A 15,769-nucleotide genomic window follows, 5' to 3' on the forward strand; every position below is an offset into this window, starting at 1 on the left:
TGCAACTATGCAGGTTCCCAGAAAGAGCTTAACCATGTGCCCTGGCTCAGATGGCATGCTTAGTCAAAACATGGCTTAGTTCACTGTGACACAATATTTCAAAAGACCTGGGAAGAACAAAGTGACTGTGAGTAACTCTCTGGGAGTTTGCATGATCATGCAGTCCTGGTTGTTGGAGAACGCCCTGGGGGTGACCCAGCAGCCCCAAACTCCGAGCGCCCTCTGGTATCCGCAGCTCTGGAAAAGGCATTTCTCTTCTTCTCCAGTGCGCTTCAGCGACATATATCAAATTATATAGGCACACTAATCTTCTAGCATAACACAGCAAGAAGCGTGAGACATCGTAGACCTAACCTACGTATTTATTTACATACTACTTACAGACAAAGAAATCATGGCGTTTTCTCTCTCTTGCTCAGAGAGGGAAACAGACAGAAGTAAAAGCAACAGTACAGTACAATAGTACATACAGCGGAAGAGATAAGACAGGCATGTGATTTACACCAATCTCATCTGCAGCATCGGAGGCGTGAAATACTAACACTGGTATGCAAAGAGAGAGAGACCGACAGACTCATTTCATCATGCTTTCAGCAGGTTTCCCCTAACATACAGGTGAGAATAGTCGAAGGACCAATATGCAATTAAACAACAACTCCCACCCCAGCAATTTTCATCATGACCTTTGAGACAAAGGCCACTTTGGAGAAATTCTCTTTACTCAGCATGTCAGGCACATGTTTCAAGGCTTCCTCTATAATGGGGACATAGAGACTAATTGTGTCAGTCAGCGAGTGACTTGTTACAAGTGTTTGTATATATTAAATGAGACGGACACCATTGCTTGGCAGTCTCTATTCCCCTCTGGGTAGATTCAGTTTATTTTATCATTCTACAGTGCAATTTAACACTCTGCCTATTTCCAGATGATTTTAGAGCCATGACCTTGTAAACTAAAGCAGACAGGACAGGTGATGTCCCCACGACATACAGAGGGGCCAGCTCCAATGGCACAATATCAGGGATCTATTAATCTTTTATGTACGCCACCAAAAGAATAATGGAGGAGAAAGAGAGCACATGCACACTGTAAAGATTATTCTAATACAAAATAGTTAAGGGAGGATGAAACAGGAAGAGTATTTTAAAAAATAATAAAAATTTAGTTCTAATTATTAGGGAGACAAGAGGGGGAGAAGGCATTTATCTCAGATTCTTCGATGAAAAGCAGGACCAGAAAATCTGCATTCTGAGAAAGATATTGGGGGGAAATGACCACTTGTTACCCATCCCGATTATCAAAACCCTTTCAAAACTGCCTGCCTCTGCAGCTCTATGAGTAAAACTAATCTCTTACACATAAAGAGTAGATGATTAGATAGCAATGCTGTGAGAAGATAGCAGACCCTTTCATAAGCCAGTGCTGTATTTTAATTCCAGTGCCCTTACACTCATAAAAAGCTCAACATCCCAGGTTAAATGTGTTTCCCTGATACTTTTTTATTATTCTTTTTTTATTATTCCCTGATACTTTTGAATGATAAACAAGGTCTGACTAAAGCCAAAAAGTTTTACAGAAAAGGCAATTATTAAGGTCAGTGGTGATAAATGGCTCTTCCACTAAGCAACCAATATTCTGTTTCGACAGTCGGCAGTGGAGAATATGAACCATACCTGGAGAATAAAGTCCAAGTCAAAATGCCACAGTCATTTTATCTTGTTTACAAAGGAACAATCACAAATGATATCCTGCTTGTATGTACACATGCAAAACCAAAAACTCTGAACTTAAGTACAGTTCACATTGTTATTTCTCAGGCCCCAAGAGCTCTGATGAATTCCACTCCCACTCCCCAATTCACTCTCCACTCATTAATCTCACAGTAAAATCTCAATAAAGATAATGCAAAACAAACAAAACAGCATATGGTGATTGATGTAGTGTAATTACAATGCACGAGCTGGGCTTTAATCCTGCTGGTAGTTTAATAAGACCAAAAAAATGAAGAGACACAAAACTGTTTGTTTCCCCCAGGTGCATTTTAAAGAGGAAAAACTACCATATACCACAAGAAATACTGCCTCCTTATGTAGACAATAATTCAAAATAATCCATCTGCATTATATCTGCTCTGCAAATCCTATGCAGTCAAGATGAAATTCACCTAAGAATCAATTCCAACTTCTTTCTCAGTATTCGTTATGATCACATTATGCTTCTAAAAATCCTGTGGCAGCATTTACCCATTATGCTTAAACCAGGGTTTAGTAATACATGACCAAGCCACCATAAGCCTGTGTGAAATACTACACTTGGACACTTCCAGTCCCACCTTTTTATCCAAGGATCTCACAGTTGCACACTTTCCCATCTCTCCGCATTTTAATCCTAACAACCCAGTGAGGTGACGAGTTAGGTAGGTTAGGCTGAGAGCCAGTGGCTGGCCAAAGCTCACGCAGTGACCTTCATGCCCAAGTGGAGATTTGAACCCTGGTCTCCCAGGTCTTGGTCTAACACTAACAACTATACCACACTGACACCGTTCGATGAGCACTTCAGGAATTCTGCCCACTAGATCTTGCTTTCTTTTAAAATGCTGTTAAAATTTTAAGTACAGTCATACCTTGGTTTAAGTATGTCTCGGTTTGAGTATTTTCAGTTTAAGTACTCCGCGGACCTGTCTGGAATGGATTAATCCACTTTCCATTACTTTCAATGGGAAAGTTTGCTTCAGGTTAAGTATGCTTCATGTTAAGTACAGAGTTCCGGAACCAATTACACTCATACCTCGGGTTAAGTACGCTTCAGGTTGAGTACTCCACGGACCTGTCTGGAACAGATTAATCCACTTTCCATTACTTTCAATGGGAAAGTTCGCTTCAGGTTAAGTACACTTCAGTTTAAGTAGTCCACAGACCGTCTGGAACGGATTAATCCACTTTCCATTACTTTTAATGGGAAAGTTCGCTTCAGGTTAAGTAGAGACTTCCGGAACCAATTGTGTTTGTAAAACGAGGTACCACTGTATTTATATGTAACTTGGGGATATTTTCTTGGTAAAAGGCAACAAATAAATGCAACAACAGCCAAGTTCTAGCTCAGGGTGGGGAGTTTTTGCCCTCCAGATGTTTCTGGTCTACACCTCCCATCAGACCCAGCAGGCATGGCCAGTGGGAATATGGGAGTTGCAATTCAGCAGTATGGGGAAGGCAAAAGGTTCCCCAACTCTATTCTATTCCTTTTAAGAATCCTATCATTGTAAGATCAGTGGGCAACTCCTTTTTCTGGAAGGGCCAAATAGAAATTTTAATCCTGTTCATCATCTGCCACTTCTCTTGGCATAATGATGGTAAGAGAGAAACAAAAGCAGAAATTAATTCTGCCCCAAAAGGGGCACTCTGTGGCACAGGAAGGTGTGTAAGTCATGCTGTTGTGTGTGTGTGTGTGTGTGTGTGTGTGTGTGTGTGTGTGCTTCCTATCTATCCAGTTCTCGTTACACGAATGCCTAGCAGGCCAATTTACTTGCTGACAGGGACAGTACTTATATATCGCACTAGCTCTCAAAAAACAGTTATCAACCATGGGGGAAATGCATAAGTCCTAATGGGAAACTCACTAGGAACTAAAAACTTCTTTCCATTTTGAAAAACAGCAATGTTGAAATTCATTCTTATTTTACACAGTAAATAGGATTTTAGTTTCATTCCACTACCATCCCATGCCTCCCAAAACATTAGCTGCTACAACATAAAAGTAATGAATCCCTACACAACAAGAAATAAGATAATAAACTCTCTCTTTCGCACACATGCTCTTTTAATTTTATTTTTATGTCTGCTTTGGTACATTTGGCTTTGAGTATATTATCCCCATATGAAAAGCAGACAATAGATTATCAAGTTCCATATATATATATATATATATATATATATATATATATATATATATATATAAAATCTCCCCCACAGAAGTGGTATATACCTTTCCCAACATTAGCTAGCTGTGTTAATTGCTTTAAAAAATTAAGCAATTGTGAGACATTTTCTCACTCCTTGCAAAAGTACAGCTCCGCTTCTCATTTGACAAGGACTTGAAAACATTAAAGTCTGACAACAGAGTCAATTAAAGTTTGGTTTGATTTACCCTTCATATTTTCAAACTTATTAAATTGCAGATTTAGAATTTAGTCTGAAAAGTTAATTTAAGTGCAAACATCTTAATGTTTTGATTCCGGAAGTGGAGCCAAAATAAGCAGTTGCCACAAAGATGACAATGGTATCTGTATCACCTTAAAGGCTAACTTTGAGCTCTCATAGGCAAGTGACCATATGTCCACTGACATTTTAAAAGATTCAGCAGCTTTTCAGGATGGATTTGGGTTCTGGGTGATGTTTAGAATTAAAAACAAGAGTCATTTCTCCTTTTGTCAGCTCCATAACTATGACAAACTGCTGCAAGGTGCAATCATACCTTATGGCCTGGATCCAAAGAACTGTGTGGCTATTTCTGCATTTTCAATGGAGCTTTGGATTTGCATTTCTTGATGGCCCCAGGACAGGACCCCTTGGAAATAGAGTCCTCTGATAACTGTAGTTCTGAGGAAGAGGCGGACACACTCCCTGGTCTGTCCCATGTGGGTGCATGGACACCAGAATATCCCCTAAACCCCAGTGAAAAAACCTCTACTGCCTGACTATGGTGACTCACCCACAGACTCCTTGGGGGATCCTGAGAGCCCTGAGAAGGGAGCTGTATATCTGGAAACCCCGTTACTCTGAAGGATCCCACAGTGGCAGAAGTTACCAACCCTTTAGGAGGAAGCACCCAGGGAGTGGGACTACCAATCTGTGACCACGTAGTCCTGCTATAAACCAGTCATTTGGTTTAGGACCTTGCTGACTAAAACTTTGACTTGCTTTGCAGAAGCACTATCCATGGTCCTGAATCTACACCTTGATCTCCCTCCAAGATAACTGTGCCTCTGGAACCAGGACTGTCTGACGTCCACCCCTTGCTTTGGCCATTACCTCTCCCCAGTGGTGTGCATCCTTGCTGATAGCAACAGAAAACAACTCCTACTGCAGACTTTTTGAAACGGACAGGAATTTTAAAAGTGATTTGTTATATGGCAAATCACTGCCGCTGAGAGGTCAAAGTCCCACAAAGCACACCAGTATGCCTTTGGATGTCTCGTTAAATGTCTGGCCCTGTTTAACTTTTTTATATATAAAAAAGTAGCCCATCAGGATCAGGACAAAAATGCACAGAGAGAAGAGGTTAACCCTGCCTCCTCACATTGATGAAAAGCTCTCTCTATACACACACACTTGCTGTCATCATTTCCATTCCTGTCTGTATTCCTAGATATGAAATAAGGCTACTCTCTGATCTAATACAGAAGACCTATATCTAATATTCTGTTATGCTGTGTGTCAAAGCTCAGCTGGGGTGGAAGAGAAGTACACATGCAACAGTTAAAGAAGCAAAAATATTGGAGTTTACTAACTGGAGTCTGTAAAATGTGACTGTTTCATGGAAGGTATGGATCCTCACAGCACTGTGTATCTAGGTAAATTTTAAGTGAGTGAAACTCTTATGTTACATAATTTAAAATGCATATATTCAAATATATACATTTAAGGTAAGAACTAATTGCCTCCACATTTGCATTCACAATCAAGAGAAAGTAAAATGCAGGTGGCAAATAACTACTGTAGAAAGTTCAGTATCAAGTGTTAGGGCAGAAAGACGACATATTTTCTACTTGTGAAGCCCACCACATAAGATGTAAATCATGTGAAAGGCAAATAGTTTTTAAAGAGCTGGCAAAAGAAGGGAGACATTGTTGGTCACATATAGCACAAAAACCCAGTGCTATTTTTCTAGAAAAAGAAGTGCTGGAACTCATTATAAACCCTTGTTCTCTTATAATGGCAATGATGCCCACCTGACAGGTGCCAGAACTGAGTTCCTGTGAGTTCCAGCTGAAAAAAGCTCCTGCAAAAACCTGACTATAAAATAGTCAAAGGCATGTATTTTTGGAAGAAGACTTGAATGAATATATGAGGATTAGTTAGATGCCCTCCAGATGTTTTGGACTACAACTCCCATCATGTCCAAAACATCTGGAAAACATCTACTTGCGGAAGGTTTAACTAAATAAATGGCATTCCAAAGCTAACAGTTATTGCCTGGCGTCCAAAATGATAATACTAGCTAGTATCTGGAGTATAACCTATTTATTTATTACCTGTGATTATTTATCATCCCCCTTTGATCCAAATAGTGCAGGGGTGAAATCCATTGGGTTACATGAGCAGTTCTCAAACTTCTCTCCTCTGCACACCACATGGAGCACTTTAAAGTTGCTGAGGAACTTCACAGACTACTTATTTTGTTCTACAAAGAATATCAGCAACTCATATTTTAATGCCCCTTAATTTCTATAACCAAGCTTTGAAAATGAAACATATCAAACTATTTTTAAAAATAAAATAAAGTACTCTCACAGACAGAATTAGGTCAGAATAAGGAGAGCAGAGGAACTAAAAAACAACCAAAAAGGCCTTTCAAGCCCTCTGTTTAAGAATAAAGGTATATAAGAAAACAAGCTTCCTGCTGCTTTCTTTAATTACCAGTATTATTGCTCATATGGAGATATTGAATTCAGAGAATATGTGCCAAGTTATCCCTTTTTTAAAGTGATTTTCCCTTATGCTGAATAGGCTTCCTCGCGAGAAAAGGGAAAACTTGGCAGCTATGCACAGATCTATAAGGAAATATGGGGAAATGTTTGGTGTGGGAATAATACAGCCACTTCCCAAAATTTGGTGCTACAACAACATGGCAGAACAGCAAGGGCTGTACTGGATGCATAACAGAACTGGGAGGAATCTAAATTTGTTGCAAAAACAATCATTTTAGTTTAAAATAATATGCCATAACAACACACAATCAAATCCTGCAACCCTAATAATCTGGCTACTCGTTGACTGAAAATAAAATCCTGGGCAAGATGGATTCACAGATTCTTAGAAGAAAAAACTGGATCAGTCCAGCATCATATTCTCACAGTGATCAACCAGATGATTGCAGGAGTTCTTACTGTGAGAAAGATCTTCCTGATGTTTAGTTGGAATCTCCTTTCTTGTAACTTGAACACTTTGGTTTAGTTCCTAGTCTCCGGAGCAGGAGACAGCCCTTTAGATATTTGAAGATGGCTATCATATCTTCTCTCAGTTTCCTCTTTTCCAACCTAAATATTCCCTCAACCATTCCTCATAAGGTTTGACTCTTGATCATCTTGGGCACCCTTCTCTTCACATGTTCTAGCTTGTCACTATTGTTCTTAAATTGTACACAGAACTCCAGCTGTGCTCTGACTAAGGCAGAATAAAGTGGAACTTTTACATCCTTGAAGTAACTGCTTCTGTTGATGCAGCTTACAATAGCATTCTACACTGTTTTGATGCTGCATCACACTTTTGACTCATGTTAAGCTTGTGGTCCTAGATCCTTTTCACATGTACTAATGGCTAGCCAGGTGTCTGCCCCCCCTCCCATATCTTATATTTCTGCTGCTGGTTCTTCCTGCCTAAGTGTAGAACCTTACATTTGTTCCTATTGAAATTCACGTTGCTAGTTTGGGCCCAGTTCCCTAATATGTTAAGATCATATTGAATCCCAATTCTGTCTTCAGTGGAACTGGCTACCCCTACCCTCTCAATTTGGTATCACCTGCAAATTTCATGAACATCCTCTAAATACCTTCCTCCAAGTAGTTTATAAAGATGTTGAACAACAATGGGCCTAGGACAGAAATCTGTGGCACCCCACTTGTCACCTCCCCCCCCCCCAAGATGATGAGAAATAGCTAGTGAGCACTCTTTGGGTTTGGTCTGTCAACCAGCTACAAATCCACCTAACAAATATTTCATCCAGTCCACATTTTACCAGCTTCATTCATTTTACCAGTCTCATTCAGTGAGAAGTGCTGTGGGGACTTTTAGCTGTGTACACCAAGCATGCTGCTTGTTCACATTAAACCCACAGGGTTTTTTTAAACTATGGTTTAATGAGATGAGTAAACTGGGTTAGACTTTTCTGTCATTTCCTTCTAAAGGAAGGGCTTGTGCATGTGCATAATTCAAGGATGTAGGTAGGTAGGTAGGAATATATATATATATATATATATATATATATATATATATATATATATATATATATATATATATATAGTGTAAAACTGCCTGTTTGTAGTAATGTTATCTGTGCAACACCACAGTCAACTTGGTTGACGTAACATCAGGAACAGCCAAGCCTGTGTGTATTTTATCTACTGTATAGTTCTTAAAAGCCAATTTAAAATCTAACCTACTTTAAAACCAATTTTAAATTTGGCTTCCAAGTTTTAGTTTTTAGTTGTTGTTTTTAATGCTTCTTGAAGTTTGGGTTTCCAAATGAAGCAATAATGCTGAGCCATTGAGTAGTGTCTTCTTCAAATGTTTGTGATTTTTTTTGGGGGGGGGGATATAGTACCTTTCTTTCATGACTCCTTGGGCCACCAGTTGTATTTTGCTTGAGGAAGCCTGCTGTTGTGGACCATCTGGTGGGGTTCTTCCGTGAAGGCTCCTCTGCAGTAAAATTGTTCTCACTGACTGATGTTGAGAGACCAGCTAACGCAGGATCACTACTGCGGCGTACATGAAGAGGCATATCTGAAGAGATAAAAAGGACAAAAAAAAATCATATGTAGCTGACGTCCTTAATCTTTCTGCATTAAGTGTGGAAATTATAACACACTCGCTGTGAAACTAAATTGCCGAGTACAGTATATCCCAAACCAGCATGATGGTATGGACTCCAATGAGTTATCTGCCACAATCAACTGACATAACAGAAGGACAACTTGTATTAAGCATCCATGATGGATGCCTATCCAGATTTCTTTGAAGCAGCAACATGAAATTCTGTTACTTTCCCATACCAATCATTATCAAGTCTCAACAACCCTTCTAGTGAAGATACCATAAATATTTCCATTCCTTGTAAGTAATGATTAATAGCATAATTTATCTGGAATACTGTGAAGATTCTGACTAATCCTTTCTCTCCCTTCAAAACAAAACAAACGTCACACAATCCACGCCATTTGGCTAGCACACAGAGGACCTGCTTCATACCAGAGGCTATCAATATAGGGGAGGAGGAGATATTGTGCCCCTTCTCCCCCATGAATTTATGGCAACACTGCCCAAACTAAACATATAAAACAAGCCGTGGATGCTAGAAATATTAAATTTCTTGTTTGTAGATGAAGGGTATCATCATGAACATTTGCATACTAACAGACAGTGGCTTCTTTCATATGATCGCATAAGCTGCATTTGGGTGATTGAAAATTAATCGCAGCACAGCTCACATGTTCTTCCCCCTCTTTCAATAGGAAAGCATCTGTTTTCACTCCAGAGCAAATCACAGCTCCACACTGCATATGAACTTGGTGAACTGTGGTTTGTTCTTACCTAGAGATGGAGAACCTGTGCCCCTCAGAAGGATTTTTGGACTTCAACTCCCATCAGCCTCAGCCAGCTTGCCCAGTTATGAAGGATAATAGAAGTCTAACAATATTGGGAGAATCACACATTCTTAATCCCTGTTTTAGTAAAATTTAGTTTAAACTAACCCAGATTATACTCTGGTTTTATGTTCTGGTTTGTTAACTAGTTTTGACACATATATTTCATGGAGAAGGAGGAGGTTTTTCCTATACAGGAGCAACAGTTGACCAGCCTATTCTTCACGTTCCGTTTAAACATTGCTCCTTTTCATGCATTTAGATATCTTGATCAAGATTGAAAGACTTGTTGTGGTTGGCACAGAACCAAAAGAGCACCATGGTTCCAAGCATAAAGGTTTATATAGTTTAAGGATATTGCTATGTTGAATATTTGTTTAGCAGCATGATTTCCTGCCTTTAAACCTCTTTGGCATCAAGCAGCACCCAAGAGAACCCCAAAGCAGCAAGTTCTCAAGCATGGTATTCGGGAAACAGGAAAAATAAGTAAAAATGAAAAATGCATTTTATTTTCATTAGGCTATCTATTTCCCCTATTTAAATACCACACATTTTTATTACATTCCAATGCACTCAACAAAGAAAACACACTGGAAGAGCTATGTTCACTACTAATGAGGCAAAACAAAGCAAAAAATAATTAGAAACATACATCAAGAAGAATCTATTATTTCTTACATAATATTAGTACACAGTTTATGTGCTTCAGTGAGGCTTTCAAGCACATTAAGCAGTCTTACAAATTGCCAAGGCCAAATCCAGACCTTAAATCTATGTTCTCAAAGCCAGCTGATGGAATTGGGGGAATAGGCTGATGCTAGCGTGTAAAAAAAAAAACAACTCCCATCACCACAGCTTTGGGCTGCAAATATAGTAAGATAATTATCTGCAGCATGAAAAATGCCTGCTTTTGTCTGTGCTGAGATTACTGTCAATCAGTTTCACTGAGTGACTAGAATTTTGATCAATCTTATTTATACATATTTTTTCTTACTAGGAAGCCCCAAACACTAGATGTATAGAAGGTGTTCCAACTTCCTGATAATTGTGGCTGATGTACGGTTGACCACTCATTTTCTAGCTCTACCATCTTATTTCCAGAAGGTATGGCCAGAACTGAGCACAATAACACAAGTTATACCATACAAGCCATTTTTCTTTCAGTCCCAGACACAGAATTGGCCCATTTCACTGCTGCAGCTCACTGAGCTGACATATCCTTTGAGCTATCCACCATCCCCAGATCTCTTTCCTGGGTAGTCAAAAGTCTAAGACAGCATATATGCTTTAATTAGGAGTTTGTAGAGAGATCCACAGTTCAAAGCCAATCTATATTTGCATCCTCCAAGCTCTCTCTCTCTCTCTCTCTCTCTCTCTCTCTCTCTCTCTCTCTCTCTCTATCTCTCTCTCTGTGTAGTGGTATGAGAAGGGATTCCCAAATTTTAAATTTTAATATGTATCAGAAGAAATCAAAAATAATGAAGCCAGTAATAATACATTCACTGATTAGCTTGCAATTTCCAAAATCTCATTTTAAATTCCTCAACCCAGAAGTCAGTATAATGAGATGCCTAAATACTACTTCTATGCTTCTTTTCATGTGCCCCTTCCCCCTCCCAAAAGATTTACATGCAGGGCTAATGAGAAGACATGACACGAAACTTCAGTCTACTGCCAGCATGAAGTCTTTCCACAGGATGAATCTATATTCAAATGTCAATGATTAGTGCTAATATCCATACTTTACCAACAAAAGTCAATCAGGATACCTAATTGCTTAAACATATCCAAAATGCATTTCAGCATTAAAAGGGGGGGGGGTATTAACATTAGCATTTGCTTAAGGCCAGAATCAATGATATAAGTACAAAACAAACAAAATACTCCACCAAAACTGATCTGACATATTCATCTCATCCAGCCTCTAATTAATCACCAGTATTGTTTTGCTTTGTAGTCATTAAGCTCCCCTCCCTCTCCCAACCACATACAAGTCCCCCTACCCACCTGGGACAACATACAAATAAGAATGGAACTGTGAACATTTTTTCCTAATATAAGTTTGTTAGGTATAATGTCCTAGTTTACTTAATTTAGAGATTTCAGAATAATATCCCTGTTAGAAAAATCAAAGGGAAAAGAGTTTAAATAATTAAAACACCAGACGAAAGCATGTGTAGGCCCAGTGCGGTGTCACAAATTCCTGGATGATGGCAGATAGTGTATGATGTCTAATGTTGCTTTGAAGAGTGGATAAATCAGCAATGAACTCTAATCACAAGGCTTCAAATTCTCTGTGGCACTAATGCACTGTAAATATTGATTTGCTTCTGGAGCTAAGGTGCATTTTAAATAAGTTCTAGAAATAGGAAATCTAACAACACATTGCACAAATATCATAAAGATGTGCAGAAACTTAAGTAGCTTCAAAAACATATTTATTGCTATAAACTCAACAGTAGTTAGATAAACAAAATATGAGAAGGAAATTTTGTGTGCCTGAACAGAAGAGCAGGTTTCTGATTAAGTAAGCTATTACCTGTGGTTAAAACCTCAAAGGATAATAGGATTTGCAAGATAACAAAGTGGAGATAATACCTAGAAGTAATTTCTCAGTAGCAGGTTGAATGGTAGTACCGGTAATAAGAAGTGTGTTTTTGCATGAACATGCATCTGCCTTTCAGTACTTGTGGGTTGAACTGAATTCTATCTTGGAAAATAAATCCCATTCGACCTCAGCTGAACTACTACTAACACTTCCTTCCCCATTCCTACACTTCATTGTAATTATCTTATATTTCTTACATTTTGCCCATATATCTTGCCCTTCTCAGAGCCAAGGGAGATTAACAACAATGATACAGCATTAAAACAAAGTAAAAGCAAAACAAAGTACTGCAGAAAGAAATCATATTTATATTGTACAAATGTGAGTACAAATGATACACTGAGGGCCAAACACCTGTCAGGACAAATAGGTCTCAAGTTGCTATCAGAATGCATATAACAGGTGGGACAGTATAATCTCAGTAGGGAGGAACCCAGAAAAACTCTGCCATATGGAATAGTGAGGATGCAATGGAGACAGCAAAGTGCATGAGCTGTTTACCTAATTCTTAATCCGGTCAATTACCTATAGATACTACAGTTAGGTGCTATGGAGATGTTCAGAGAAAAGTCTCCAAGAGCTAGTTACAGGTAGGTAGCCGTGTTGGTCTGAGTCGAAGCAAAATAAAAAAATTCCTTCAGTAGCACCTTAAAGACCAACTAAGTTTATATTTTGGTATGAGCTTTCGTGTGCATGCACACTTCTTCAGATGCTGTTTGTTTGTTTGTTTAAGTTGAAGTATGCGGCAGAATGCTTTACAAATAAAGAAATAGATGGATGGGCAAACACTTCCATAAGGATGCCACTTAATTTGGTAGACTCTTAATGAAAGAGCACTAACTTCACTGGGTGGTATTTATTTTTTAGTAAAAATGGAAGAAAATGTTCTTAAGGTGAGCAACAGAATTTAATCTTAAATGTCCAAATTGAACAATATTTTTGGCTTGGCTAAGCCACAACATATAGATCCCAACCACCTCCTTATAAGCCTTTCGTGCTTTGCCTCAGCTGCCAAATATTCAACAGCTGAATTTGCAGGCATTTAGCTGGTTTGTCTTCTCTGCCCACCACTCCCCATTTCAAATTTCAGCGATATAACTCTGACAACCAAGCAAATCAAATTCCACGCAACAGCAGTTTCCTAGGTAACCAAGCACAGACACCAACTGTGCAAAGGAAAAGCATGAAGAACCTGCAGCATCCGACCAGGGTGTTAAACAAAACAGGTATATATAAATCACTGAGAACACTGTTGATGTTGATGCTGGCCATTCTACAGTGTAACATTTGGGTTTTTATCTATTCATACTTCTCAATATAGTCCTAAAGGTAAAGGTACCCCTGACCGTTAGGTCCAGTCGCAGACAACTCTGGGGTTGCGGCGCACATTTGTGTTTGTCCGCAGACAGCTTCCAGGTCATGTGGCCAGCATGACTAAGCCGCTTCTGGTGAACCAGAGTAGCACACAAAAACGCGGTTTACCTTCCCGCCAGAGCGGCACCTATTTATCTACTTGCACTTTGACATGCTTTCGAACTGCTAGGTGGGCAGGAGCTGGGACCGAGCAACGGGAGCTCACCCCGTCGAATCGCCGACCTTCTGATCGGCAAGCCCTAGGCTCTGTGGTTTAACCCACAGCGCCACCTGTGTCCTAACCATCCACAAATGCAACTATTGCTAACGGCGATGTTTGGTTTGATGTCAGACGACATAAGCTATAGATACAAATTTTGTCACCCTCTAGGCAGGATTGGGAAACCTGTGGCACTCCAGGTGTTTCTGGACTGCAACTCTCATAATCCCCGAGTCTTTGGCCATGTTGGCTGGGGCTGATGGGAGCTGGAGTGTGACAAATTTTGGTGGTCCAGAGCCTCCTCATCCCTACAACACCCATGAATCCAGCTGAAGTATGCAGGGTCCTTCATCCCAACACTCCAGCTTGGTTTGGAAATTAAGTTTTCTCACATTCAAATCATTGGAAGTTAGGGTTTCAATGGAACAATATTACTACATCAGACATTTGCAGTATTTGCCTTTTGATACATTGCTGTACACATGTGTATGAGTGAGAGAGCAGGAGGGAGAAAGAGACATTTACCAGGACTCAACTACTTAAAAGATTTTAATGCTGTTCTTAACTTTGTCATAGAATTACCCATATGTTTTAGTTTGCTGGTCTCCATAACATGCAGATGCAGATGAAAATATATATACTTTGCAAACGACACACATTTTAATTTTAGGAGACCACAAAGAAAAGATGAGATTTTTTTTACCTTATACCTGTGCAGCATTTAGTCAACAAACCTTCTTTCAAAGCTTTTAATAGGAAAGGTATCTACATAGCAGATCAAACAAGAGAGCTGCATATGAGAGAAATACAGACATCTCTTAGTTTGTGAAGTAGTTAATGTAACTGACCTGGGAAAGCAATAGATTTAACAGTGCAAGTCTGAAACCCAAGAGTTAACATTGCAGTTTATAAAGCTTCCTGATGCTACAGATACCCCTGTCCAGCCTATTGATTTTCCAATTTGTGTATTCAAATGAAGCTGACATTAGGGGACAGGATTGTACAGATGCAGGGAAATATTCTACTACAGGAAATTTAAAATAAGAAAATGCCTATATTTCTAAACTGAAAAGAGTGTGAGTGTGAGTCTGGGTGGGTGGGGTTGTTTAAGAAGCTAGATTAAGAAACACTTTGGAAAAACATTGCTAACCAGGCAATGCAGGAATAAATGGACCAATTCTCACTCAGTATAAGACAACTTTATACATTTACTGTTCCTTTGTATTCATTGGTAAAACACAGAGAATGACATCTCCTCTTGGAAAGTTTAACATCTACCACCACCTCATCCTCCTGCAAAGAAGGGCAAGGAGCCTCACATCACCCACTCTCAATCCAGTCTAGCTAAGCAACAGCCATGACACCAGGGCCGTCTTAAGCGCCCCTCGCGCCATGGTGCGCCGGATCTCTCCGGCGCCCTCCCGCCCCGTTTCCCAGCGCGGTGGGCGGGCGGGCAGGCACAGTGTGATCTCTCTGGCGCCCTCCCGCCCCGTTTCCCAGCGCGGTGGGCGCAGTGCGCAGCTGCGCGGTGGACCGGCGGAGCCAGCGGGCGGGCACAGCTCGCGGCGCCCTCCTGGCAGGCCGGCGCCATGGTGCCCTGCGCCACCCAGCCTATACGTAGGGCTGGCCCTGCATGACACAATGAAAGAACAGCAGAAGCAGCTAATAAATAACAAGTGAGAAGAGGAGCTCAGGGATTTAAAAACAATAATAATATAAATTGTGTGCCTTTGTTTTTCAATTTGATCCTTTTACATGGTTTTGTATGTATTTTGGTATTTTATGCATTGTGACTTGCTGTTATTTTTATTGATTATTGTTTAGTAATTATTTACTGTAATTACTAAGAGAGAAATTTTAATTACAGTATTATTTGCTGGTATTTTGAGACGGGATGAGCTCCTGTTGCTCAATCCCTGCTCCTGCCAACCTAGCAGTTCGAAAGCATGTCAAACTGCAAGTAGATAAATAGGTACTGCTCCGGCAGGAAGGTAAACGGCGTTTCCGTGT

General features: G+C 39.8%; 1 protein-coding gene across 4 annotated transcripts in view; it reads right to left on the reverse strand.

The window, feature by feature from the left end:
* PARD3 (par-3 family cell polarity regulator) overlaps positions 1–15,769 on the reverse strand; it is a 568,363-nt gene that overhangs the window by 321,398 nt on the left and 231,196 nt on the right. For all 4 annotated transcript variants that reach the window (XM_035129016.2, XM_035129014.2, XM_035129013.2 and 1 more), the window contains one exon: positions 8,540–8,718. In XM_035129016.2, the coding sequence (XP_034984907.1) occupies positions 8,540–8,718 (179 nt within the window). The remainder of the gene's footprint in view (positions 1–8,539; positions 8,719–15,769) is intronic.

Source organism: Zootoca vivipara, chromosome 12 (assembly GCF_963506605.1).
Source record: "Zootoca vivipara chromosome 12, rZooViv1.1, whole genome shotgun sequence".
Lineage (NCBI taxonomy): Eukaryota > Metazoa > Chordata > Lepidosauria > Squamata > Lacertidae > Zootoca > Zootoca vivipara.